The sequence below is a fragment of the Camelus ferus genome, chromosome 11, assembly GCF_009834535.1.
Source record: "Camelus ferus isolate YT-003-E chromosome 11, BCGSAC_Cfer_1.0, whole genome shotgun sequence".
NCBI classification, from domain to species: Eukaryota; Metazoa; Chordata; class Mammalia; order Artiodactyla; family Camelidae; genus Camelus; species Camelus ferus.
In genome coordinates, this window is record NC_045706.1 from 29,570,690 (window position 1) to 29,596,710 (window position 26,021).

At 41.9% G+C, this 26,021-nt stretch overlaps 1 protein-coding gene and 2 pseudogenes across 2 annotated transcripts in view; 1 reads left to right on the top strand and 2 right to left on the bottom strand.

Annotated features, from left to right (window-relative positions):
• The window catches only part of PDLIM1 (PDZ and LIM domain 1), a 41,621-nt gene extending 35,419 nt beyond the window's left edge, over positions 1 to 6,202 (top strand). For both annotated transcript variants that reach the window (XM_014565522.2, XM_032491284.1), the window contains exons 6-7: positions 5,111 to 5,228; positions 5,662 to 6,202. In XM_014565522.2, the coding sequence (XP_014421008.1) occupies positions 5,111 to 5,228; positions 5,662 to 5,848 (305 nt within the window). In that variant the 3' untranslated portion in view covers positions 5,849 to 6,202. The remainder of the gene's footprint in view (positions 1 to 5,110; positions 5,229 to 5,661) is intronic.
• Positions 6,203 to 10,446: 4,244 nt separating this feature from the next.
• On the bottom strand, positions 10,447 to 10,948 carry LOC116667107 (annotated as a pseudogene).
• Positions 10,949 to 14,872: 3,924 nt separating this feature from the next.
• On the bottom strand, positions 14,873 to 15,911 carry LOC102507908 (annotated as a pseudogene).
• Between the last annotated feature and the right edge of the window lie 10,110 nt (positions 15,912 to 26,021).

Genomic DNA, 26,021 nt, shown 5'->3' on the forward strand with positions numbered 1-26,021 from the left:
TTCCTAGTCTTGGCGACAGCCAGCCGTCCGCATTCTGCCCGGTCGGTTTCCTCGACGCTTGATGAAGTCCTGCCCTCTCCTGCTTTCCTCCTCTTCCCAGATGCCCATGGTGAAGAGACAGTGGGTACTTCTGGGAGGGACACTTGGTGGTTCTGCTAGTGAGACCTGCTTTAGCCAGGCTCCAGAGGGACTGGCTCTTTGCTCAGGGCAGCCAGAGAGGCACAGAGCTGAGTGCCCTCTGGAAGAGGACCCTTCCTCCTGGAAGCCTCTAGTGTGGAGTTCCAGCTTCCTGGGAGTTCTTCCTAAGCTGAAAGTTCCCTACTGAACACACCCAGCACCCAGGCCTCCTCCCCATTTGGGTGGGTTCTTTAGAGAATTGGCAATTTACAAGCATAGGAAATTAGGAAAATTCTTCTTTTAGGCTAAAGGATCCTGTTCTAACAGCAGTTTTCCCCTTTGCTTGGAGTACCTGTGCAGTTTGGAAGGGATGAGTCATACTCTGTATTCAGTTCTAGTATTAGCCAACTGACAGGTGACTTGGGGGGCCAACACTCGAGGATGATGGTTAATACGTGAGAAACTGCAACTTATTCTACTCTGAATACATGGCTACAGTTAAGAGAGGAAAAGTCCTCCAGCCCAAAGGAGGACATAGACATTGCAGGGCTCATCTCATGGAATGCCCTCCAGTCACAGGGGTCACAGAGAAGGACGTGAAGCCCAGGATCTCTGAGCTGCTGTGAGGCAGCAGCTCCCCGCTCATCAGGATCTTGACCCCTTCCATCCTGTGTTCCACCCACCAAGCCAGTGGCTTCCATTCTCAAGGTTGCCTCTTGGTGCTAGTTGGCAGCTGGTGCTCCAGCCATCATGCCCACTCCCAGGCACCAGGAAGAAAGAAGGGGGAAAGGGCTATCTGGGCCGTTCCCCTTTCAGATGAACCAGCTTTCTCTTTGCCAGAGGTCCCACATGACTATTCCATTTATATTTTGACCAGAATTTAGTCACATGGCCCTATCTAGCTGCAAAAGAGTCTGAGAATTATAGTTTTTCTCCCCTGGGCTGGATATCTTCTTGCCCCAAAGAAAACAAAAATTTTAATAAAAAGGAAGAGGGAGATAATAGATTTTGTAGTCGCTCCCTTATCTCTTAAAACGCACTTGCATTAAATTTTCACTGAATGAAACAGCATAAATTCCAGTCTAGACATCCACCATGTACAGAAGGCCTCAGGGGAGGGAGCTTTGTTGAGTGGTGAAGTGGAAAGAAAAAAGGCTGTGCTTTACTCCATTCATTTTCACTTTTTTTCCAGAAAGCTTTGAGATGCAAGGTTCACTGGAAGAAGAGAGATTTGCAGATTTTTATAGTTGCCCAGAGTCTGAAGGGAGCTAATATTTTTACTGTAAGCTAGTGGAGAGGGAAGGAAGGGAAATAATCTTTGCAGTGTTGACTGAATGAGTGAGAGAAGACAGTCGAGCCAGTAGGTGGCACTGCAGAACTGAACCAGCACACAGCCAACCTCTGCTCCTGAGTCAGACTTCTTCCACTTCATTTCTCTTTGTTCAAAAAGGAATGTGGATTTTCCTCCTACCAAATAGGTCTCTGTGTCCCTCCTTCCTTCTCTCCTTCTACCCTCCTGCACCTCCTACCCTCTCCTGGCTGTTCTTTTTCTGTGAGAACCAGCCCATCACGTGGGAGATGCCGACCTCATTGAGTTGGTCCCTTCCGCACGGTTTCCTTCCTAGACTGTCTAGATGTGCAGAGATGCTGCCATTTCCTTCTCTTCACAGGGGTAGGCAGCCAAAGTGGTTCCAGCACCAACACCCAGAACGTGAGCTGCCCACCCACCTTCTGAGATCCCTCTAGGCAGGGCCAGGATCAGGATAAGGTGAGGGGGGCATTTGCTTTGGGTACAGAATTTAAGCTGGTACCCAAGAACTCAAGACAAAAATGATAATTTAATGCAACATTTTTGAAAAGTCAAAATTAATGCAAAAAAAAAAAATCCTATAATGAACAAAGCTGGGGCTGTGGCCAAGAGAGAGGAAGGTTTGGAAAGTGACAAAGGTACCTTGGTCTCGGGTAACTGAAGCAACAGGGGGTTTCCCCGATGCCCTGTGATGGGCCAGCATCCAGTCTTCCCCAAGCCGAGCCACAGCACTGAAAGCAGTGGAAACTCTGGTGCCTTTTAATCCCTGTTCGTTCTCATGTGTTGCCGGATAGACATCCGTGTTCCTCAGCTCCCCCATGCCGGAGGTTTCCAGGTCTGGTAGGGAAACCTGCGAGACTGTGCCCTGAACACCCATGATAGGGCCACTAAAAATCCCAGTCTGCTTTTAAATATTCCTCCTTGTTCTCCATAAGGCAGCAAAGTCTCCCAAGCTAGCTCTCACAGTATGTTAGTCAGAAGTGGGTTGCAGCAGCAAAGGCGTTCTTGCTCTGTTATATGAGGGCTGCTGGTGAGCTCTGACAGGCGGGGGCCTGGCTCCATGACTTTTCATTGTGGGAGCCTAGCAGAGGGAGGTGTCACTCTCTAGGGCTTGCTGTTCCCTTTTTTTTTAAAAAAATTTTAGTTGATTTACAATATTATATTAGTTTAAGATGTACAACATAGTGATTCAGTATTTATAGATTATACTCCACTTAAAGTCATAGGAGGAGGGTACAGCTCAATGGTAGAGTGGTCTATGAGTGGTAGACCTTGTAGCATGCACAAGGTCCTGGGTTCAATTCCCAGTACCTCCATTAAAATAAATAAAAACCTAATTACCCCCTCAAAAGTAAAGTTATTATAAAATATGGACTGTATTCTCTGTGCTGTACCATATATCCTTGTAGCCTATTTATCTTATTTTATTTATTTTTAAAAATTTTTTCAAGAAAGTAAAGTGATAGGATTTACTTAGTGATAGGATGCTGTCAAGTGGAGAGTGGGCAGGCTCAGGTGAGCAGCTGCTGCTTTGTATATAGTAGTTTGTACCTCTTAATTCTCTACCCCTATTTTGCCGCTCCCCCGTTCCCTCTCCCTACTGGTAATAACCACTAGTTTGTTCTCTTTATCTATGAGTCTGTTCCTGTTTTGTTATAGTCATTCTTTTTTAAAATTTTTTTAGATTCCACATTAAGTGATAACCTAGAGCATTTGTCTTTCTCTGTCTGACTTATTTCAGCGAGCATAATACCCTCCAGGTTCATCCAGGTTGTTACAAAAGGCAAATTTTCTTACGGCAAAGGGCAGAAGCTCAGTGAAAGGAGGACCAAATCACACAAGCGCACTGAGTGCTTCTGCCCAAAGAGGCGGGCAGATTCCCTTGGCCAGAGCAAGTCTCCTGGCCGAACCCAGAGTGGGTTGGGTGGGTTTCCCCAGCCTTAGTGCTGTTGCCGTTTTGGCCCAGATGAGTCCTTGTGGTGGGGCTGTTGTGTGCGTTCTAGGACATTTAGCAGCATTCCTGACCCGTACCCGCCTCCAGTTGCAACAACAAAAATTGTTGCTCAGGAACAAGTTCACCCCCAGTGGAGAATTACTGACCTGCTGGGGAGCGTGGCAAGGGTAGGGAGGGTACGGGTAATGGAGGACAGAATGCATAGTCTGCCACGCTCAGCCAACTGTAAATGCCCCTTGTTTGAACACACCTCAGTTTTCAGTTCAGAAGTGCCGGTCAGCATATGGGGACTCATTTTCTAGAAGTTCAGGAGAGTGAGGGTCCTCATTTGTCAGCCTCAGGATTCCCCAGTGTAGCTGCAGTTCAGGGATGACCCTCCTCTCACCCCCTCACCTCACACACAAAGCCTTTTTTTCCTTCACTCTTGTCCTGTGGCTCTCAAAGTGTGGTTCCAAAGCCACCACCAGCAGCAACGGCAGCAGCTGAGAACATGTTAAAATCCAACTTCTTGGGCCCTACCTCAGGCCTGCTGAGTCAAACTCTGGGAGCTGGGGCCCAGCAATCAGTGTTTTTAATAAGCCCTCCTGGTGATTCTGATGCACAGCAAAGTCTGCAAACAGCAGTTTTAGTCTGAAGATGTGGATTTTAACCTGGAAGGTAGAACAGGAGCTCCTGGGGCTCCGTCCCTGGAGATGCTCCTTCAGCAGGTCTGGGGTAGAGTTCGGTCTGTGAATTTCATAAACTCCCTCCTGGTGCCTGAGATGCTCACAGATGCCCATTCAGAACCACTGGTGCAGACTTCTCTAGCCTCCTAGTATGTTGGGAGGAAGGATTGACCATCCTGCATTTGTCATGTTTCGTAATTTATTTCTTCTGTATTGATTAAGCTTCTGTTATTTGCTAATCCCGTGGTGGGCTCTGTGGAGTATTGAGAAGTATATAAAATGGGGTTCTGTGCTCCAACAGTTTGCAGTTTAGACAGAGAGACACATGTAAATAGCTGACAAACATAACAATACTTGCTAGGCCACATCACAGCAAAATAAATAAGTAAATAAGTGATGTGGAAACACAGCCTGCTAAATATATAGCAATAATAGTAATATTAGTAGCTTACCATTATTAATAGCTACCACGATACAGGGCTTTGCCTACGTGATGAACCAGGCTGTAGGCAGTTCAGCCCCAGCAACTAGGAACTTATTTTATACACACAAAGCTGACTGCAGGAGGGTGCTGGCTCTGCTCTGTAGCAGTGTTATATCTGGTTATGTGTAGCATGCTCGACTGCAACCACTTTGTTCTTCTCGAGAACTGGGTTTCTTTTGGCATCGAATTACACCATCTTTTGAGTTTCAGATATTTTTATTTACTTATTTATTTATTCCATCTATGTAAAGCATTTTGAAGTTCCCGTATATGTGTATTTAATCAGAATGTAATGTGATTTGTGTTTTGAGGGCTGTGTGCCAGCTTTTGTGGGAGAGTTTTATGTGTCTTGAGATCTTTTTGTATCATTGTGAAATGGAAAACGATCTCTTATTTTATAGCAAAGGAAACTTTGGATCAGAGACGTTAAGTGACTTGCCCAGGATCACACAGCAGAGTCAAATCTGACTCCAGTGCCCATGACCTTGCTGGAATATGTATTTGAGTTACTCTGAAAGAGCTAAGTGGTACTTAGGCAATCTTGCCCTTCATGGACAACCCAAGTGTTTTCCTCCTTTTAGGGGATCCCAACAAACCCTCAGGATTCAGAAGTGTTAAGGCTCCAGTCACCAAAGTGGCTGCATCAATTGGAAATGCCCAGAAGTTGCCCATGTGTGACAAATGTGGCACCGGCATTGTGTGAGTATCTGCCTTCCCCAGGCATCGGAGGCCCTGCAGGTTGGGTAAACCATGAACATGTGGAAAGTGCCAGATACTGCACATTTTGGGTGTGGTGGGGGAAAAACTCTGCCTGGAAAATGGAGCACAGAGTCCAGGTAGATCCTGTGTCTCAGAGCCAGGTGATGAAGGCTTTCCTTGGCCATGGAACTCTTAGGGTATGAACATGTAAAACTAGAAAGAACAGGGCTGCTCTCCTGAAATGGGAAAGACTTCCAGAAGGCTTCAAGAGTAATGTCTCTGGACCCCAGTACTGACCAGCCCCTTGATGACTGGAGGCCAGCTGGGAGGCCTGATCTACCCTTTGATGGGCCTGTTGGGTGGAGCCCCTCGCCTGGTGCCATCTTCAGGTGCCCATCACTAACGGAGCCCCTTTCCTCCCTCCCTCCTGTAGCGGTGTGTTTGTGAAGCTGCGGGACCGTCACCGCCACCCTGAGTGTTACGTGTGCACCGACTGTGGCACCAACCTGAAACAGAAGGGCCATTTCTTTGTGGAGGATCAAATCTACTGTGAAAAGCACGCCCGGGAGCGGGTGACTCCACCCGAGGGCTACGACGTGATCACCGTGTTCCCCAAGTGAGCCGGCCGGTCTGCACCGAATGCTGTTCTCCGTCGAGCCCCTGCTGCATCCTGTTCTCTAAAAGCTTTGGCCTCTTTTCTTGAAAGTTCTCACTTACTTTGGTTTTATCCCTGCTCATTAAACATCGTGTCCCCCTTTGCCTACTGACGCACACTGGCTGTGTGATGCCCGCTTTTATAATTAGGGGAAGGTTGTTTTGTCCAGTGTTCCCTCGCCAGCATCACCATGTCTTCTCTTTCACCTCCATTCATCTCTGCTGCCAGTGGACATCAGCCAGATTTGAACCCAACCAAACTGACTACGTCCGACAATGATTTCGTTTTTACTCAATAAATTAATGGACTCTAAGGCAAAGCAGTGTCTCTTTACTGTGTGACCATGTGTCCTGTCTCCTGTCTCAAGCCAGGTGAGATTCCTGAGGCCTCTCCTCTTGTTCTGGGGTTCGCACTCCTCCAAGATTTGCAGGCCTTTTCCTTCAAGTGTGAGAAAACTGGCATCTGAACCAATTATATTCTTACATTTCTTCAAAGCTTGCTCCAAGTTCTCGTTCTCTGATGCTAATAAGTTAGTTATGTTGTAATGAAATGTTTTCTTTACATCTGGTTGCTCTGGGACCTACCTGAGGAAATGACTGGGGAGCTTTACCAATTGGCCTTAAAATTCTCCCCAAAAGCCTATCCCCAGGCTGGTTTGCTGCCACTACAACCCTGCTCTTTTTTGAAGGGAAGCAAACTCAAGAATGTGGCCAGCAGCACTAAACCTGCAGATTGCTCAGGAAGGTGGCAAATGCCTCCTCCCCAGCGAAGAGACTGGGAATCCTGGCTATTAAGGGGCCTTGAGTCAGAGATCTGAAGTCACCATAGGTCATTGCTTCGTGACTAATCACTAGTGGAGTCATTTACTCAAACAACGGCACCCCCATTGCTCTAGAAACAGACTAAGCCATTTGTTAAGAGAGAGGGACAGGTCACTCCACATGCCTCCCTTCCTCAGAGCAAATCTACCCTTAAGCAAGTGTTCATCACCTTTGCTGAGGAAGGGCCTCGCTTGTCCGTGTTCAACAGTAAGGATTCTAGGTAGATGGCAGTGCTAGGATTTGACACTACAGATCTCTGAAGCCTGGGCATACTGCAGGCAGTTTAGACAGGCGCAGTTCTCATCTACAAAACCTGAAGCAAGACTTTCAGGCAGTGACATCACGTTGTTAGGCAATTAAGTGTGGGCACCGGGCAGACAGGTGGTGGAGAGGGAGGATGGTCTGGAAGATGGTGTTATGCCCGCCTCCAGCATGAAGGGACTTTACTTCGTCTAAATGAGTGCCAGCAAAAACAAACAAACAAACAAAACAAAACAAAACAAAACAAAACAAAACAAAAAAACTGATTAAAACCCAACAGCATTGACTGCGTGGTATCAGAAAGGACTTAACCGGACATGACCAAGTTTCATTGTATTATAATGAACATTGTGGTTTAGCCCCCTACCCCGCCATGGGTTATTCTGTGTACACCATGGGTAAGGACATGCGCAAAGGGGCCAAACATGACTAAGTATTCCAGGGACAAGGGCCGTCAATCAATCAATAGACCACCTCTAAGCGAGGATGTAAGAGAAAGGGGAACAACAACCTCTGCCTTTTTCCTCCCTTGGATCAGCCCGCCTCCCATTCTTGGGAGTGTACTTTTCCTTTCCTTTTAAATGAATCTTTTGAAATTTTTCGCTACACAACTCACGGTAACAACTGCATACTTGTCTTTCAGGTATGACAAGAACTGGGGTCTTTACCTTTTGGGATAACACATTGTGGCCTTTTTTCAGTTGACAATTTTTTAAAAATCTTAATTTCTAGTGAAAAACCAAGAAGTAAGTAATTATGAACTGTCTTTTACATTAGCATTCTGTAGAATGCCAAACTTATAAACACTATAATTTATTTAAAAAATGTGCTAATAGTGAAAATTGAAAAGTGGCACTGAATATATTTATTAATAGTGCTAAATATCTTTAGTTTTTCTGAAAAAGGAAGCCTGTATTCACTAATTAATGTATTAATATCTTATTTTACTTAGGAATGATCTAAATATTCGATAAATTTTCATCATTTAACTTAATTTAGGAAAATGATGAAATAAAATTCATATTTTAAGGGAAGACAAAGTTTAAACATAACCTTTTTTTCTCTGTCCTTTTGGGCCTCTTCCCTCCCTCATGGTGTGCATTGTAAAATGATTATGCATTGACCAGAAATACCTGCTCCATCACATAGAGATCAATTTTCTTCTGGCATCCCCCATGTAACTTCTTCAAAGATGTGTGCATTCCTCAGCCCTGTAAGGGGTCAGGATGACCCACCGCTTGCCTTGTGGTGCAGATTCTTTGGTGAACTTTATATAAAATGTCAGTCTATCATTTCCCTTAACGTTGGTGATTGGTACAGAACAGACCAGGTCAGACGACCTGAGGATATGCTGGGCTACACCTAGTGGACTTTCTCAGCTTAAATTCTTACTTATGACCTTGTTAATGTCACTAGTTACATTACTTGTAGTCTGCCTGTTTTACCAGATAATTGTTTCTTGCATTACCAAATGTGTGACTAAGCCTCTGATAAAAATAGCAATGACTAGGCGACTTGAAACGACTGACCAGATATATAATTCTGTCAGACCAATGATTGCAATGGTGTTACTCTAGCAATGGGAAGAATTAACAAGAGGGAACTGTTTCCTGGACCGTAAGACTAGTAATGAGATAGGAGGGAAGGGGGCAGAGCATGACCATTAAAAGAATGACACAGCAATTAACACCAAGATGGTGGAAGATTCAACTCCCAGTAGACCTCGAGCTTCAATATACACTCACTGAAATACAGTAGCATGCTAAGTGGTACTCCCACAGGTGCCAGGACTGTTTTAAGGCTGACCATAAACAGTCAGAGGGTGGGTGATGGTCCAGTTCCTGAGAATTCCACTCCCTTCCCCAAAGTAGTTGGAATAATCCTCCCACTTGTTAGCATCTCAAGTTACCGAGCCCATAAAAACTAACAACTTCCATACTTCCTGTCCACTCTCCATTCTGAGTGAGGCTGACCACACTGTCTATAGAATATGAATCTGCTTTTACTTTAAACTTAGCACCCAACCCCCACACCTCGTGGCTTTTCTCTTGCCTTCTGAGATGGCCTGCACTCTGTATGGAGTATGTATCTCTCTGAATAAATCTACTTTTGCTCAACTGTGGCTCGCTCTTGAATTGTTTCTTGTGGGAAGCCAAGGACCCACACTAGGCAGGGTGCATCACAGGGACTCACCTGAGACCTGGGACATGACCATCCTCTCGCCCCACATTTTTCCTGTATCAGTATGACTGGCAGTCCAGAGGCTTTGGGCTACTGTTAACAGGGACTAGTCAGTCCAGGAATAGCACAGTGAGTGGCCTATCCACCAACTCCTGACCTGGGAGTGAGGATTTCTAGTGCCATGGTACAAATTATTTACAAAACACATCCCAAACACTGGCGGAAATTAAGAACAAAAGAAAGGAGACTGTAAAGAATTTTGCCCACCATCCAGTTCTACAAATCATTAGCTACTGCAGTCACTGACCTACAATACAACCTGAAAGAATTTCAGGGTGAAGATCAGAATAAGGCGCTTGGTGCCCTGGGAAAACTGGCAGAACCTGCCCTCAGATAGTTAGCTATTTCCAGAAGAAAATTTTATGAACCCAGTTTTCTTGCATCTTCCCATACTTAGAAAAACACTAAAACCATAAACCAAGATATCTGTTCCTTGCAGATAGCAGTAACCTACCAAGATGTGTCCTTGATTGCACGTACCCCTCTTCACCAAAATCACATGTATACAGGCCTCTCCACTTACCTCTTTGGAACAGTCCTCAGTGCTTTCTGAAAGACTGTCTCCTGGATTATAATCCTCAGGTTGGCTCAAATAAAATGTTCCATTTCTTTGTTAGATTGACTATTGATTAATTTTTCATCAACACTAAAATTTCAAGTTACCAGTAAGGTTTGGAGAAACTATTTTTAAGTAGATATGCCATAAACATAATTATTCTTAAAGAGTTAACCTAAAAATGCTCAGCTCATCCCATTTACTTTTTATTTACCTGTTCCCAACTTATGTTTAGATTACCAATGAAAATGTTATGAGACAAAGTCAGCCATCACCCTGAGCTGTTTTTCTTGCTGACAAACGTAACAGAGATAACATGAACTGATTTGACCATCAAACCCAGGTAGCATAAAATTTCTATTTTTTAATGTTGATGAGTCCGAAGACATGTCTATTTAAATCAATAACATTAAATTTGCTTTTATTTACTAGAGATTTATCTTAGGTCATGTGAACTTGAAAAACAATTGGGTTAGTTTTTATTACATTTAGAAATATTTAATTCATAAGCACTTTTTTTTTTGGCGCTGCAAAAAGCTTGTTGCCATTGTTTCCATTTGGTCCAAGGCTTGGGAGAGGGCTCCAGGGAGGTTAAAAAGCTGCCTGGTGACTGCAGAGAGAGCCTTCAGGCAGAAGCCCCAACACCAGAGGGGCTCCACAAAGGTTGCTGGGTTCTGGAGGTTCCTAGTCGTGCTCGAGTGTGAGCCTTTTGAAAAGATACTCACCCAGCCCAGCCTGGGGACCAGCCAGCCTATGGGGTCAGTCAGGTGGTCGCCATCTTCTTGATGAGTTTCATCTCCACCTCCAGGAAGCACCTCTCCCGGAAGTCACAGAGGTGGGGGTCTGTGTGGGCAGAAGCCAGGGCATGCAGATCCAAAAGGGCCTGGTTCAGGTTCTTCTCCGTGACAATGGCAGCTTCCACAGCGTCCTGGGTTTTACCTCACTTATCTTCTGCACTTCCTGTGAGAGGCTGCGGCGCTGGCTTTGCATTTTCAAGAGACGCTCGGTGCCCTCGCGCTTCTCCTCAGCCAATTCGCGGAAAAACGCCCTCCAGAGCCACATCGTCGCGGTCGAAACAGAAGCCCAGAGAGAGGTAGGTGTAGGAGGCCCACAGATGCATGTTGACTAGGTGGCTGATGGCAGCCTCCACCTTAGTGGAATAATTGTGATGAGTCTGGGAGTTCATGGTTGATCGGTAATAAGGAGCTAAGCTCACAAAATGGTGTTGGCTGGTCCCGGAGGCCGAGGATAGCAGTGTGGCTGGTTCTGAAGGTTGCGACTGGAAAAAAGGTTGAAGGCTGGTCAGAGGCTGGAGCAAGGAGCGTCCCTGGGTTCCCTGGGTCTGTTCCGTCCAAACACTGTTGAAACAAGAGACAGATCCGTGGGACCACTGAGCGCACTGCATAAGTGAGGTTTTCTTCAGTCAGCTTTTGAGTGAGGGAGTCTCTCCGCAGTTTGTACTTGTACATATTTTAAAAATTTTTATTTATAATGGAGGTGTTGCCGAAAGATTGGCCTCCGTCCCTGATGAGACAAATAACACAGAGGGAGGGTCTTAGAGTTTAGAAGAAGAGGCAGCTTTACTGCTTTGCCAGGCAAAGGGGACTCACAGCAGGCTAGTGCCTTCAAAACTGTAAAACCACCGTAGGGTCTGGGCTTAGTGATTATATAGTGAACAAATTGGGGCGTGAAAGGTGATGTTAATCAATGAGAGTCTCTGGTGAAGCTTCTTCCTAAATCAGTGAGTCTGTCCAACATCCTGGGACCGTCCAGTGGTTGGAGGGTCATTAGCCCGCGACCTTCTTTATCTGATCATACTCATCAGGTGCCAGGAGGGACTTTGGAGGGTCTGGTCGTTCTCCTGAGAGCAATGTCCCGTGGCTTCCTTCCTAGGGGAATGACTCAGAATCCAAACGTGATTGTAAGGTAAAACAAACGGGGAAATCAATAACTTTAGCTTAAACAATGGGCCTGGGGCTGGGAGTAGTGTCTCCCATCAGTCAGGTTTGCTGATCATTCTAAAAGCAAGCAGTAAGCATAAAGCCAAGAATTAGTTAGCCTGAGCATGGCCATTTTATTATTTCTCCTTCCGAGGTGCTGGGGAATTGAACCCAAGACCTCGTGCATGCTAAGTGAGCACTCTACCACTGAGCTGCAATAAATATTGAACAGGGTAAGTGTGCTGAGAGAGGAATATTTAAGATTCTATTGGGTCATACCTTAGACATTAAGAAATAACTGAGTCAATCGTAGTAAATGTTGTGCTCTGCTGTCCAGGTTTCTCACCAGGACTGAAGGAATTTTTCCTTCAGCTCTGGGGAACACTGCTCAGACAGCACTTGGCTGTCAAACTTTTTCAGGAATTACCTGCACTGCCCGGTCACCTTGCAGGAGCTCGTGGCCCCTTCCCAGTGCCGTCCATAGTCAATGACTGGCCCAGTTCTCAAGAGCCATGCCATTTTTAGAGCTCCTCTTGGAGTCAGCTGAGATCTTTTTTGGAAATGTCTCTCTTTATTCAGTTGTAGCCCCTCCCTCTTTTTCCACAGCAGTTTGTACTTTTAAAAGCCTCCCCACCCCTCTCTTGTTGGTCTCAGGTTCTATCTGATGGAGTTAACTAGGCTCAGTGTCAGGTCGTTGTGGGCTCTTTACATTTCTGATTTGTAGAGATTTGCCAGACCAAAACAGTTGCTTTTAATTTCCCCAAAGAAGTGGGCTGCTGCCAAAATGATATCGAAAGATTGATCTGCCCAGCTACATTTTCTTTAATTTGCTTGCTATATCAGCAGGAAGATTTCAGACTAAAACGGAAATCAAAAGATGTCTACGTGCTAGAAGTTCAGGGTTCAGTGTACCATGCCTTCAAATGCACAAGGCGTTTAACAAAGGCCCTCTTTCTGAACACACAAGTCAAACCTAGATGAAGTTACCTGGGAGTCAGAGGCTCCATTGTTGCTTCTATTAGCCCCTGAATGTTGGCCCCCATTTTATACTCCACACTCCATGGGCTCAGGTAACCCTACTGATTCCCTTTAGTGTGTTCAATTAACATTGTCTGAAGGGCAGATTTATAAGCCCTGTTGTATAATACCAGGCAGGGGAAGCATTCCCCAGTGAGACATCATGTCTGTCCTCACAATACAATCAGGCAAAAGAGATAAGACCATCTTACATAAAGCCTGTTGAGATACACCAATTTTCTTAGAAACTGTTGTGTGACACTACGCGGCGGCCAGTCTGTGGCATGGTGATGTGCAGGTTGGTAAAACAATTTACCAGAGATAAAATATGGAAATAGGATGGAGTTTATGAGGGGGGCACTGCTATAGACAATGGCAGGCCACATAGACAGAGAGGTGCCTGTGTGAGCACTGAGGAACAGTTGTTGGGGTGTTTTATAAGGTTGGGTCCCAAGGTGCCTGATTGGCTTGTGCACAAGTCTCTGATTGGTTGTAGGTGAGGTAAGAGGTTTAGGGTCTGTGAAGGGCAGTGGGGTCTATGACCCCTGATGGTCTGAGCTGAAACAAGCCAGGCTGAGCTATTGTGAGATTAGGGATTACTTAGGGCCATTAGTTTGTTAGGGCAAACACACCCAGTAAAGGATGTACTTTATCTGTTGAGGGCTCACAGGTGGATGTCTGAGAGCCCAGGAATGGGGGTGGTTGGACTTTGAAGGAAGTCAGTTGGCCCAACATACACTTCATCTCAGTTCCATCAACTCTTCTACTTTTGACCTTAGTCTCCATTTGGACCTCATCAACAAGTCTCAGTCTTACAAGGATTCCCAGAAATGTTTACTGTTTATCCGCCCACCATTGAACCCATTCCTGTATGAAAGGCCCTGGGGGTCCCAGTGAGAGGTCAGACCGAGGCACTAAGGCTCTTTTGTCAATCTTCACCTTAACTAATCAGCCCAATTGTTGCCCCAGGCATTTGTTATCAGATTTCTCAATGTAAATCTTTTTCCCTTCTAGCTTCTAAAGTTTCTCTTGTAAATTTAAACTTTAAATTTCTGAGGTAAATAGAGTGGGCTTGCTTGGGGTCCTTTAATGTTGAGGGGACCAACAAGGGGCCCTCTTGGCTCATCCAGCCTTCGGCAGTGCTGTAGCAAAGCCTTTGTCTTAATCCCATTAATGTCCGCTTTATTTATCTCATTTCTTAACCATCTCAAGATTGCCATCCCAATGGGGCAAGTCTCATGACTTTCCCCTTAATAACACTTTCTAGTCCCTTGTTAATTAACCTAATTTTTTATTAGCATCTGTAAGACCCTTTGAGGAGAAGCTGAGACCACAAATTCAAATAGGCTTCCTGAACAGGGTTTGTTTGATTGTTTGTTTGTTTGTTTTAACTAAGGGAGTTCTTAAAGTCAGCCATTATATTTCTCTGTATCCACCTTTTAATGCGATCTTTCCGTAGGTACCAATAAAACAGCTGTTTATAATGAGAGCTCTCTAAAAATTTACCACCTTTGAAGAGTTTTCCAATTTAAAGGATCCATCATCTAAGCATCGAGAGTGGGATCTTAACAGCGACCCAAACCAGTAAGACAGGATCCTCCAGGGGAAGCATTTGGCTTTCATTCCATTCCCTCACTGTTACTGAAAAGTGTGTCCAGTTAGCAAAGCTTGTCTTACTTTTCAGGTAAATTAAAACCAAGAGTGTGGCAGTATTCTTCAGTGAAGTTCCTGAATGCTCAGCTCTAATTACCTAATATTCTTTTTTTTTTTTTAAATGAGGCTTGAACTCAGGACCTCAAGCAGGCTAAGCATGAGCTATACCTCCCCACTCCCCGACCCAATATTCTTAAAAGGATTCTTTAATCAATCCCTTGTCAAAGGTGGGGAAGGTATAGCTCAAGTGGTAGAGTGCACACTTAGCATGCACAAGGCTCTGGGTTCAATCCCCAGTACCTCCTCCAAGAAAAAATTAGACCTAATTACCCCCACCCCCTCACCCCGCAAACAAAACAAAACAAAACATCCTTGTCCAATAAGAGATTTAACAGTGTTTAGGGATTACAATATGTTCCATTTCTCCTTCCTTTGATTTCTCTTTCTCACTCCAGTGTAACAAATTGCTACAGGTTTTTTACCAAAGTACTGTAGCAGTGTTTTGGAAATGAATTGTCTTGCATTACCGAAAGTGTTCAGTCACATTATAGAGGGTCTCATTTGCACTTAACTAGGAGAGTTATCACCAGATCACGTCTTCTTCAGTGATGTTGTGAGCTCAGCATAGTCGATCTATCTGTCATTGTTCTTGTCATCGTCTCTCAAAAACACCACCTATTAAGCTGATCAGTTCATCTTTGCTCATTGGTGGCGCCTGTTCATTCCCTCCCTCCTTCTGGACATGAATGATATCTGTGGAGAGTTTTGGGCCTTCAAGCAAATTCTTGCTGTCATAAATCATGCATTTTGAAATAATGGAGCTGCAGTGCTTGTGAGGATGTCTCCACCTCTGGTTTGTTGACAACACCTCCTAGATGCTCCATGTTATGCCCTTGGTTGTGCCCTGTGTTTTTATCCAGGCCCTTGCTACCAGGATGGGAGAAGCTGGTCCCCTGGCTCCCTCGCCCTGGCACCTGCTGCACAGATGGCCCAGAACAGGCTGCACGGGAAGGGGGTTCTGAGCAGCTGCAGAGGTGCTCACGGGTACCTCTTTAGAGTAAACCTCCTTCAGCACGGAGAAAAGAACTTATGGTGAATTTTAAGTGCTGGTTTCATTCTCAGCTGAAAGCCATTGTCAAAGACTCTCCAAGGCTTGAAAATAAGAGAGTGAGGTGAAGCGCTGCCACGCTGAGGGCCACTGGGACCGCATGCCCAAGCTGGTCTGGAAGATGCAGACCCTAGGCTTGCTACATGGAGGCTGTGATGAGCCGGCCTGTGATGCATTCGATGAGCCAAATGCAGTGTTCACCTCTATGGGCACTGGCAAGTGAGCTGAATGCTTTTAACAGTTACAGGGCAGTGTTTTCTTACAGAATAATTGTGTTAGCTACCAGTGAATATTTTATGTGGAAATTATTGGAATGACACCATCTCATCCCTATAGAGCATAAAGCAAGCATATGCACAGGATACATTTAGCACTTAATAAAATTGTACTTGTATGACCAGACATACGTTTGTTTGTTTCACAGGGTCCATGCCTCTGGTGATTTGGTGTCATCAGACTAATTATAGTGCCTTTTAATGGATTTCGTCGTCTAGGTACCTGTTAGGCCAAATCTTATCAAGTGTGGTTTCTCTTTAAATGAAAATTAAGAACATAAATTTTTTTAATTACTCACTAATAAATACCAGGATATAAATGTGACTATTTAACAATCATTGCTTTCCCTTTGTTCGTGGTCAATAGTTTGGTTCTGGTCTCAGGACTGCTTATCTTAAATTCATGTTGGATAATGGGTTAAAATCTTAGTGGTAATGTTTTAACCCCCAATGCCAGCTCTCATGACCCATATGGTGGTTGCCCAGGTAAGAACCTAGACTTGACTCACACAATAGCTCTGTTGTCTTGCATACCAGATTGTCCCTTTACTTTTTTGGGCTCATTCTTCAATCTAAACAAATGAAGAGCTAGTGAAAAATTCAGTTTTTAGCCTCACTATCTTAATAGTCCTACTTTATAGGTGTACCTCTCCAAAAAACCTTTCTTTTCTAAAAATTGAGCTCTAGTTGATGTACAGTATTATATGTTACCAGGGTACAGTATAGTGATTCACAATTTTTAAAGATCCTACTCCATTTATAGTTATCATAAAATATTGGCTATATTCCCTGTGTTGTACAATATATTTTTGTAGCTTATTTGATACCTAATGGTTTGTACCTCTTAATGCCCTACACCTATGTTGCCCTTCCCCCTTTCCTCTCCCCACCGGTAACCACCAGTTTGTTTTCTATATCCCCAGAACCCCTTCCTTATTCCTTATAAGTTCATTTGTAAAAAATAGGAATTGAGCTAAGTTACGGTGAAATTTTAAAACATATAAAAATTTCACTGCATTCTGGTAATGGCAGTATCCTAAAATTCCACAAGATGGCAAGCGTTCCCCTATTAAAGTAGAGCTGAATGGCCACGCCTTCCTGGAAAGCAGATTTGCTTTTTGCTTCATCGAAACAAGGAAATAAGACCTTTTTCTCACCCCACCTCTTTTTTTAATCAATGCCTGTGGTTTGAAAAACAAACAAATGCAACATCTTATTTTACTTTGTTTTGATACAAAAAGTGGAAGTAAAATAAATGTACGTTTAGTGATTTCTACTCCTTTTTTCTTCTAGAGCAATACTGACAACTTTTACTTTCTTACCTGTAACCTTTCAGATTTCTGCTTTCATCTTTCTTCTCTTTCTGTCTTTACTCTTCTCCTCTCTAGACCTACACTGAGTTATTTCAGCTCCTCAGCATATAAAAGGGTTTCACAATTCCTGTTCTTTCTTATGTCAATATTTAATTACCTCCAGGATTTGCAGACAGCCATGAATCTGTGGTGATAGCTATAATTACTTTGTATAAGGATGTAAAAGAGTAACCCCTTTTTATATATATGTGTGTGTGTGTATGTGCATATATATATATATATATATATATATATATATATATATTTTTTTTTTTTTTTTTGGCCTTGCAGATAGCTTTTAGTTACATACAGAATCATGTAAATAAAGGCAGGACGTGTGAATGGGTATTTGGAAGATTATTATTAAAAGAGCTAGGATGGACTAGTTAATTGAAGTTTAAGGGAAAGGTGATATGTTTGATTTTATACATGTTGACTTTTTGGTGACATGAGGCTCTTTTAGTGGGTATTTCTTTAGAGCTTTAAAAAGTTAATGACTTTTATCTGCAAGATGGAGTTACAGTATATTCTTTATCGGTTAAAAAAATATTTTCCACTATTTATCCCACCCTTTGATCTAGCTTTTTTTCATGAGCTATGCTACCTGCAGTGTGACTTGTTCCTGTATTTTCCACAGCCATTTTGATTATTAAGATCTAAATTTTGTTAACTTGACAAAGAAATTACTAATGGAAAGCATCAGGATTCTGAGCTTGCGATGGGTCCAAGAGAGGCCAAGTTACTTTCTTCTGAAGCAACCTTTCATGTTTTTACCTCTTCCAAGTCTAAAATTTATCTAAATCAATCTGTGACAAAATCCTGCTCGGAGCTCAGAGTCATTCATTTGGGAAAGACCCTGGGGATTACTTAGTTCTAGCTTTTTCTTTAATAGATAAGGAATTAACTTTTGAAAAGATGAAGCCAACATTTTGAAGGTTTTTTTTTAAAAACAAGAGAAGGAAATAAGGTTATTAACTCAAGACCACCGGTCTCCTGTCCAAGGGTTTTTCCACTCTGCTGTAAGGCTCTATAAGGTATTCTGGGACTTTCATCAGACTGCCCAGACCAGTCAGTAGTGGCCTAAGTTCCTTGCTGAAATGCTTCTGTTTCCAATCCTCAAACTACTTAGCTGATCTAATCCTGGGAAGCAGGAAGCACCATCTTGGAACAGAGGACACGTGGGTTTTGAGGATGAAGAAACTTCGGGAAAAGTGATACTGCTAGGAATACAGTGACCAGGGCTGGGTTTGGATGCTCCAGTAGGGACCTTGGCAGCCCCTAGGTAGCTGGGTTGGGAAATGATGAAATGATTGGATGTGTTTGGATTAGAGGCGCATGTCACAATTTTACCCTGTGCTGACCTGATATGCTTTGTACTCTGCATAGTTGGTAATTAACTGAGTGATCTTAGAGAAATCACTTACCTACTGTGGTCCATGGTTACCTCATCTAGAGTTGGATTGCATGATATCTTAGGAAGTTTCTTGTTTCTAAAATATTGATTGTATTTCCAGAGTCATCTTGTAGAAATAGAAAGAGCACTGACTAGCTGTGTGCTCTGTGGAGGGTTGCCCACATTTCCTTAATTTCTCTTCTCATCTGCAAACTGTGTGTCATAGTAATTCCTGACACCTGATATCTTAGGATTGTGTGAACAGTTGATTTAAAAATGAAACAATTGATGTAAATTAATTATAAACAGCAAAATGATATATGAGTGTAAGGAACGGTTCTGTATTTAATTATAGGCAGTTTTTTTCTCTCAGTTTCTTTCTGAGATCCAGTATAGAGAATTGTATGCACAGTAAAAGTCTTACCTACAGGGTGGAGACCATGTCAGTATTCACCTTTATGGTCCCCAAACCTCATGCAGAGCTTGGCATAAGTATAAATGTGCTCAATATGTTTATTTTTTAAAAATTAGATGGATGAGGCTTCTTATAAGCTTACCATACTTTCCCCTCCCTCATTCCCTATATCCAGGGAAACCATAACAATTTATTTAACAATACAGCTAATTTAAATAGATTTGTTTTGGAAAAAGTAAACAAATACCAAAAATTCATGGACACTAACAATCATTAGAACTTCTAGGACTCTTTCCAGTCAAGATGGAACAAGAAAATATGAACTGAGTTATGAAGTTCATTTTGTTCTTTCTGGAGGCATTTAGGTGATTGGGCAACTGCTATTTGACAAGCACTTTAAGCAGCTTCTGTGTGAACGGAACTACACTAAGCATCATGGGGGATTTTCAGTTTTGAAATGTTAAAGAACTATAAGACATTGTCCCTGTTTTGTACGTGGTGGAGTTGTAACTGAAGAAAGACAGAATATACATATTCTTACATCTTAGATGAAAAATTATAATTTCTTTTTTTTCTATTTTTTAAATTGAAATATAGTTGATTTACAATGTTGTGTTAGTTTCTGGTGTACAGCAAAGTGATTCAGTTTTACATATGTATATAGAGTAGTTTCTACCTGCTAAAACCCAACTCTTAATTTATTCTTCCCCCAACCCCTTTCCCCTTTGGTAACCATAGTTTCTTTTCTATGTGAGTCTGTTTCTGTTTTGTAAATAAGTTAATTTGTATCATATTTTAGATTCCACATTTAAGAGATATCATATGATGTTTGTCTATCTCTTTCTGACATACTTCACTTAGTATGATAATCTCTAGGTCCATCTGTGTTTCTGCAAATAGCATTATTTCATTCTTTTATGGCTGAGTGATACTCCATTGTTGAGTAATACTCCATTGTATCTTTTTTTTAATTGATTTATAATCATTTTACAATGTTGTGTCAAATTCCAGCGTAGAGCACAATTTTTCAATTATACATGAACATATATATATTCATTGTCACATTTTTTTCTCTGTGAGCTACCATAAGATCTTGTGTAAATTTCCCTGTGCTATACAGTATAATCTTGTTTATCTATTCTGAATTTTGAAATCCTGTCTATCCCTTCCCACCCTCCACCCCCTTGGCAACCACAAGTTTGTATTCTATGTCTATGAGTCTGTTTCTGTTTTGTATTTATGCTTTGTTTGTTTTTGGTTTTGTTTTTGTTTTTTAGATTCCACATATGAGCGATCTCATATGGCATTTTTCTTTCTCTTTCTGGCTTACTTCACTTAGAATGATATTCTCCAGGAGCATCCATGTTGCTGCAAATGGCATTATGTTGTCGGGTTTTATGGCTGAGTAGTATTCCATTGTATAAACATACCACATCTTCTTTATCCAGTCATCCATTGATGGACATTTAGGCTGTCTCCATGTCTTGGCTATTGTAAATAGTGCTGCTATGAACATTGGGGTGCAGGTGTCACCCTGAAGTAGGGTTCCTATATCTGGATATAGGTTCCTTCTGGAGCGGGATTCCTGGGTCATACAGTAAGTCTATTCCTAGTCTTTTGAGGAATCTCCATACTGTTTTCCACGGTGGCTCTACCAAACTGCATTGCCACCAGCAGTGTAGGATGGTTCCCTTTTCTCCACAGCCTCTCCAGCATTTGTCATTTGTGGATTTTTGAATGACTGCCATTCTGACTGGTGTGAGGTGATACCTCATTGTAGTTTTGATTTTCATTTCTCTAATACTTAGTGATATTGAGCATCTTTTCATGTGCTTCTTAGCCATCTGTATGTTGAAAGAAGCATAATTTCTTAGAAGCAGCTCAGACAAAATATCATGTTCTAAAGTGAAACTATAATTGATGATTGATCATAGTGCAATCTTAAAAGAAGTGATAGCATAAATTGGCCATGGAAGGCATGAAGGGAACTTCAGATTAGGTGAAGATATGCTGACCTCTGGACAAGTGGATTGACAGAGACTGGGTAGATTGAGTAGAGGGCTTTAAATGGTTTAGTAAAGTTGTCTTTGGACTGATACGAAGTTGGAGTCTGGTATTTATGAAGCAGTCTGAATATGGCATTGGAAATTTTTGATTTAATTAGATAGAAATTTGAGCAAAAACAAGGTATGACAAGTAGAATGTGATTGCAGGTGATATTTGAGAAAAATTATGCAGGAATTCTTTAAAGTGGTTTGGAATGTAGCGAGTATGGGGTTCAAAGGACTGCTGGGCATCTCCATTTTCTTTCTAAGCCTAGCATTTTGAGAGTCTGGATAATAAATCATTACAGCCATGGAAACTCAGAGAAGTTTGGTGATGGAGGAGTGAAAATTACATGACAAATGTGTCCTTTTTGGCATGCTAACAGATCTAGGAAGATAATCATTTGGGTGGGTCCAAAGAGGCGAAAGGAGAAGAAATACGTTAAAAAAAAAAAAGGAATAAATCATATTTAACTGGGGAGGTGGATACCTGAGTGGTCTTTGGATTGGTGAGGAGGATTTCCTAGTCGACCCTAAGTAAGGAGAGCAGTTTAGTGGGAAATAGACAATGGTGGGGGAAATTTCAGTAATGAGAGAAGATATTCTATTTGAGAAGTTAAACAGAGTTGGGAAAGATCTGGATGATAGATTTGAACAGTGGTTGGGTCAAGTGAAAAAAACTGTGTAGGAAGGGAATAGAGATACTTATAAAGACATAAGTGTGGGTGCAAAGCTTCGACAAAAATGGGAAAGGCAAGATTCAAGAACACGTGGAAAAGAGCTCATTCTAGAGGCAGAACAATATTTCTTCCTCTAAAGTTTCAATTACTTTAACTGACTACTATCTGTTATACTGAGAGAAAATGATAAAATTGGTTAGTAGACAAGACCTAGTATCCCAAATGGTAGAGTCTAGGAGGCCAGAAAGAGTTATATTCAAAGGATTTTCTATGGAATTTGATCTGAAGCACCAGTTTCATGTGGTCTGATGAGATGCCGTGATTTTGGTTAAATGTGATTGAGGGAACTGTAGGAAGAAGAAAATTTTTTCCAATGTCTGCCTTCTCCATCCCTAAGGAATGATTTTTAACCTTTGGGAAGTCCTAGTTCATTCTGGGAATCTTCCCCAAAAATGTAGCTGCATTTCCAGAAAAGTTTCCTCGTTTGCAGCTCTTGCTCTTCTGTACACATTTTGAGGAGGTGTCACAGACACGGTAAAGCCTCTTCATTATCCCAGGGTATATGAATGACTGGTGGCTCTCTCCCTAATACTATAGTTAAGTATAACTTTGTTGTTCTGGGCAACATTATTTTATTTTGATTCTAGCTTCATTTTGATAGGGTAGGTGTAAGAAACCACTGATTCTCCCAATATATTTGAAAAGATGGGTGTCTTCATCAGGATCTTGGACTATTGTTTCTCTGTTTTGGGCCATATGTTGGGGAATTATTTTGTCAAATAATTGCATCTAATCACTCCTAGGGAAAGCACAATCAATGCTAAAAAAAAAAAAAAAAAGAAAACTTAAGGGCAGGGCCCTGGCTCTTGTGTGCTCCTCCACAGCTGTGCATTCTCCCCGGGACATGTGCGCTGCTGTTGAGGTCACTAACAGGACTCAGGCTAGGGGTGTGCAGGTGCTCAGCTGGAGGGGCTAGCTCCAAGTGTGTCCCCCAAGCAGGGGGTCTCAGCTGGGAAAATCTAGGCTTGCATCTGGCATTCACAAGCCACAGGAACATGAGCTGGCTTCTGATGGGGTCTTTAGACTCCAGCCGGGGTTGGGTAACAGGGAATGGGGAGGGACTCCAGTGGCTGGCATCAGTGAAATGTGAGCACCTGTGGGGCAAAAGCTGGTGAAATCTGCAGGGAGTCCAAGGTGGTAGCGCCAAATGTTGGTTTAATCAGTGCCGAGTTTGTCTCCTAAGTAGGTCACTGTGAACTGCCGTGACTCCCACTGTGTGACTTATTAGTAGCCCCTGTGTTTCTTCCTTGTTCTTAGCCATCTGTATACATCTTAGCTTTGCTAGTGTTGGTGGGCTAAAATCAAAGTAGGACATTTTCCCAGTGACCCAAAAGGTTGGAGAAGCTAGTTGGTCACTCCACTCTTCCTTTCCTGGTGAGGGGAACTCTTTCTAGCTGGGAAGTTCCCTTTTGGCACTGAACATTGCTGGCTTGGGGGATGGGATGATTTTTTTTTTTTAACTGAAGTATAGTCAGTTACAGTGTGCCAGTTTCTGGTGTACAGCATAATGTCCCAGTCATGCATATATTTGTTTTCATATTCTTTTCCTTTTTTTAATCTATATTTTTATTGAGGTATAGTCAGTTTACAATGTTGTGTCAATTTCTGGTGTACAGCAAAATAGTTCAGTCATACATATACATACATATATTCATTGTCATATTCTTTTTCACCATAAGTTACTACAAGATATTGAATAGAGTCCCCTGTGCTATACAATATAAACTTTTTGTTTATCTATTTTATATATTAATCAGTATATGCAAATCTCAAACTCCCAATTTATCCCTTCCTCCCCCTTCCCCCTGTAATTGTAAGTTTGTTTTCTATGTCTGTGAATCTGTTTCTGTTTTGTAAATAAGTTCGTCTGTCTTTTTTTTTTTAGATTCCACATATGAGTGATATATGGTATTTTTCTTTCTCTTTCTGGCTTACTTCACTTAGAATGATGAACTCTAGGTCCATCCATGTTGCTGCAAATGGCATTATTTTAATTTTTTATGGCTGAGTAGTGTTCCATTGTATAAATATACCACAACTTCCTTATCCAGTCATCTGTCCATGGACATTTACATTGTTTCCATGTTTTGGCTATTGTAAATAGTGCTGCTGTGAATTTTGGGGTTCAAGTATCTTTTCGAAGTAGAGTTCCCTCTGGATATTTGCCCAGGAGTGGGATTGCTGGATCATATGGTAAGTCTATTTTTAGTCTTTTAAGGAGTCTCCATACTGTCATATTCTTTTTCATTAAAGGCTATTACAAGATATTGAATATGGTTCCCTGTGCTATACAGAAGAAATTTATTTTTTATCTGTTTTTATGTATAGAAGTTAACAGATGGGATGATTTTTAACATGCCTGTCCTCCACCTACTCACAAACTAGAATCTCAGCCAAGGTACCCATAAAGTAGATTCTGTACTCAATATTCCCACATACTCTTTGATGGTCACCAAGGGCAAGGGGCAAAAGAATATGTCTTAGATTAACAACCCAGTTTCTTTTTGAGCTCTGATTGAGGATTTCAGGTAAAAGATCGTTGCTCCCTAAACTTCGCCCCTGCTATCTAGGGTAAGACAGCTTATCACAAACTTTTATAACCTTTTAGTTTTCTCATGTTTGTGTATCAGAGTTAAAATTTAATAGCAAGTGTTTCCTACATTCACTATTATATAAATTTAAAATTTCTTCAGATTCAGGTGATTTTTAAAAAATCTTATATTTCAGGAAGCAAAGACTGGCAGCTCTGCTGTTAACCCACTCTATGACTATATGAAACTCTTTACCTCTCTGAGCCATTATCACATTGCTCTTAAAAAATGGAAGTAAGAAATTTTATTAGATAATTTCAAAGATCTATTCCAGCTTAGTAACTTCTATGTATTCTTCCTTGTATGAAGGGTAAAATGGCCAGGCATACGGACCCCAAACAGTTAGCATAGAAAAAGCTAAGACACAAGTTTCTTAGGCACAGGGATTACTCTAAAGAGACTGTGAGAGAAAGAGAGAAAGAGAGAATGTAATTGTTATAAAATATGCTCTTCTTCCAGTACCAGAGATTGAGAGAAAGAGGAAGAGAGAATGAAACCATTTAAAAATCTGGTCTTCTTTCAGTACCAGAAATGTGCTGAGGTAGTGGATGTTAGGTATGGGAATGGATAGCTAATAAGTGCATTTTGTTGAAATCAAGTTCTTTAAATCTTTGAATCCTGGCTTCCTGAAGTTCTAAGTATTAATAAGGGACAAACTTTTCTGAACTCTCATTTTTATTTACTCATGGTAAAATTATTGACTCAAAATAACTATTTAATCTTAAATGGGTTTTTATGCCAAAGTAAAATTGCAAGAAGACCTAAACAAGCAATTCTCCAGTGAAGACATACAGTGGCCAATAGGCACATGAAAAAATGCTCAATATCGTTAATTATCAGAGAATGCAAATGGAAACTACAATGAGGTATCACTTCACATCTGTCAGAATGGCCATCATTCAAAAGTTCACAAAAGATAAATGCTGGAGAGAGTGCGGAGAAAAGGGAACCCTCCTACACTGCTGATGGGAATGTAGTTTGGTTGGCCATTATGGAAAACAGTATGGAGATTCCTCAAAAGACTAAAAATAGACTAAAAATATAATCCAGCCATCTGACTCCTGGGCATATATCCAGAGGGAACCTTAATTCAAAAATGTACATGCACCCCAATGTTCATAGCAGCCCTATTTACAACAGTCAAGACATAGAAGCAACCTAAATGTCCATTGACAGATGACTGGATAAAGAAAGTGTGGTATACTTATACAACAGAATTCTATTCACCGTAAAAAAGGATAAAATAATGCCATTTGCAGCAACATGGATGGACCTAGAGATTGTCATTCCCTCTTTTTTTTTCAGGGGTGGGTAATTAGGCTTATTTATTTATTTTTTAGTGGTAGTACTGGGGATTGAACCCAGGACCTCATGCATGCTAGGTATGCACTCTACCACTGAGTTACACCTTCCCCCACCCTCCCCAGAGATCGTCATTCTAAATGAAGTAAGCCATAAACAGAAAGAAAAATACCATATGATACCACTTATATGTGGAATCTAAAAAAAAAGATGAATGAATTTATTTACAAAACAGAAAGAGACTCACAGACATAGAAAACAAACATGGTTACCAGGAGGAAGGGGTGGGAACGGATAAATTGGGGGCTCGAGATTCGCAGATACTAACTACTATATATAAAATACATAAACAGCAAGCTTATACTGTATAGCACAGGGAACTATATTCAGTATCTTGTAGTAACCTATAATGAAAAAGAATATGAAGA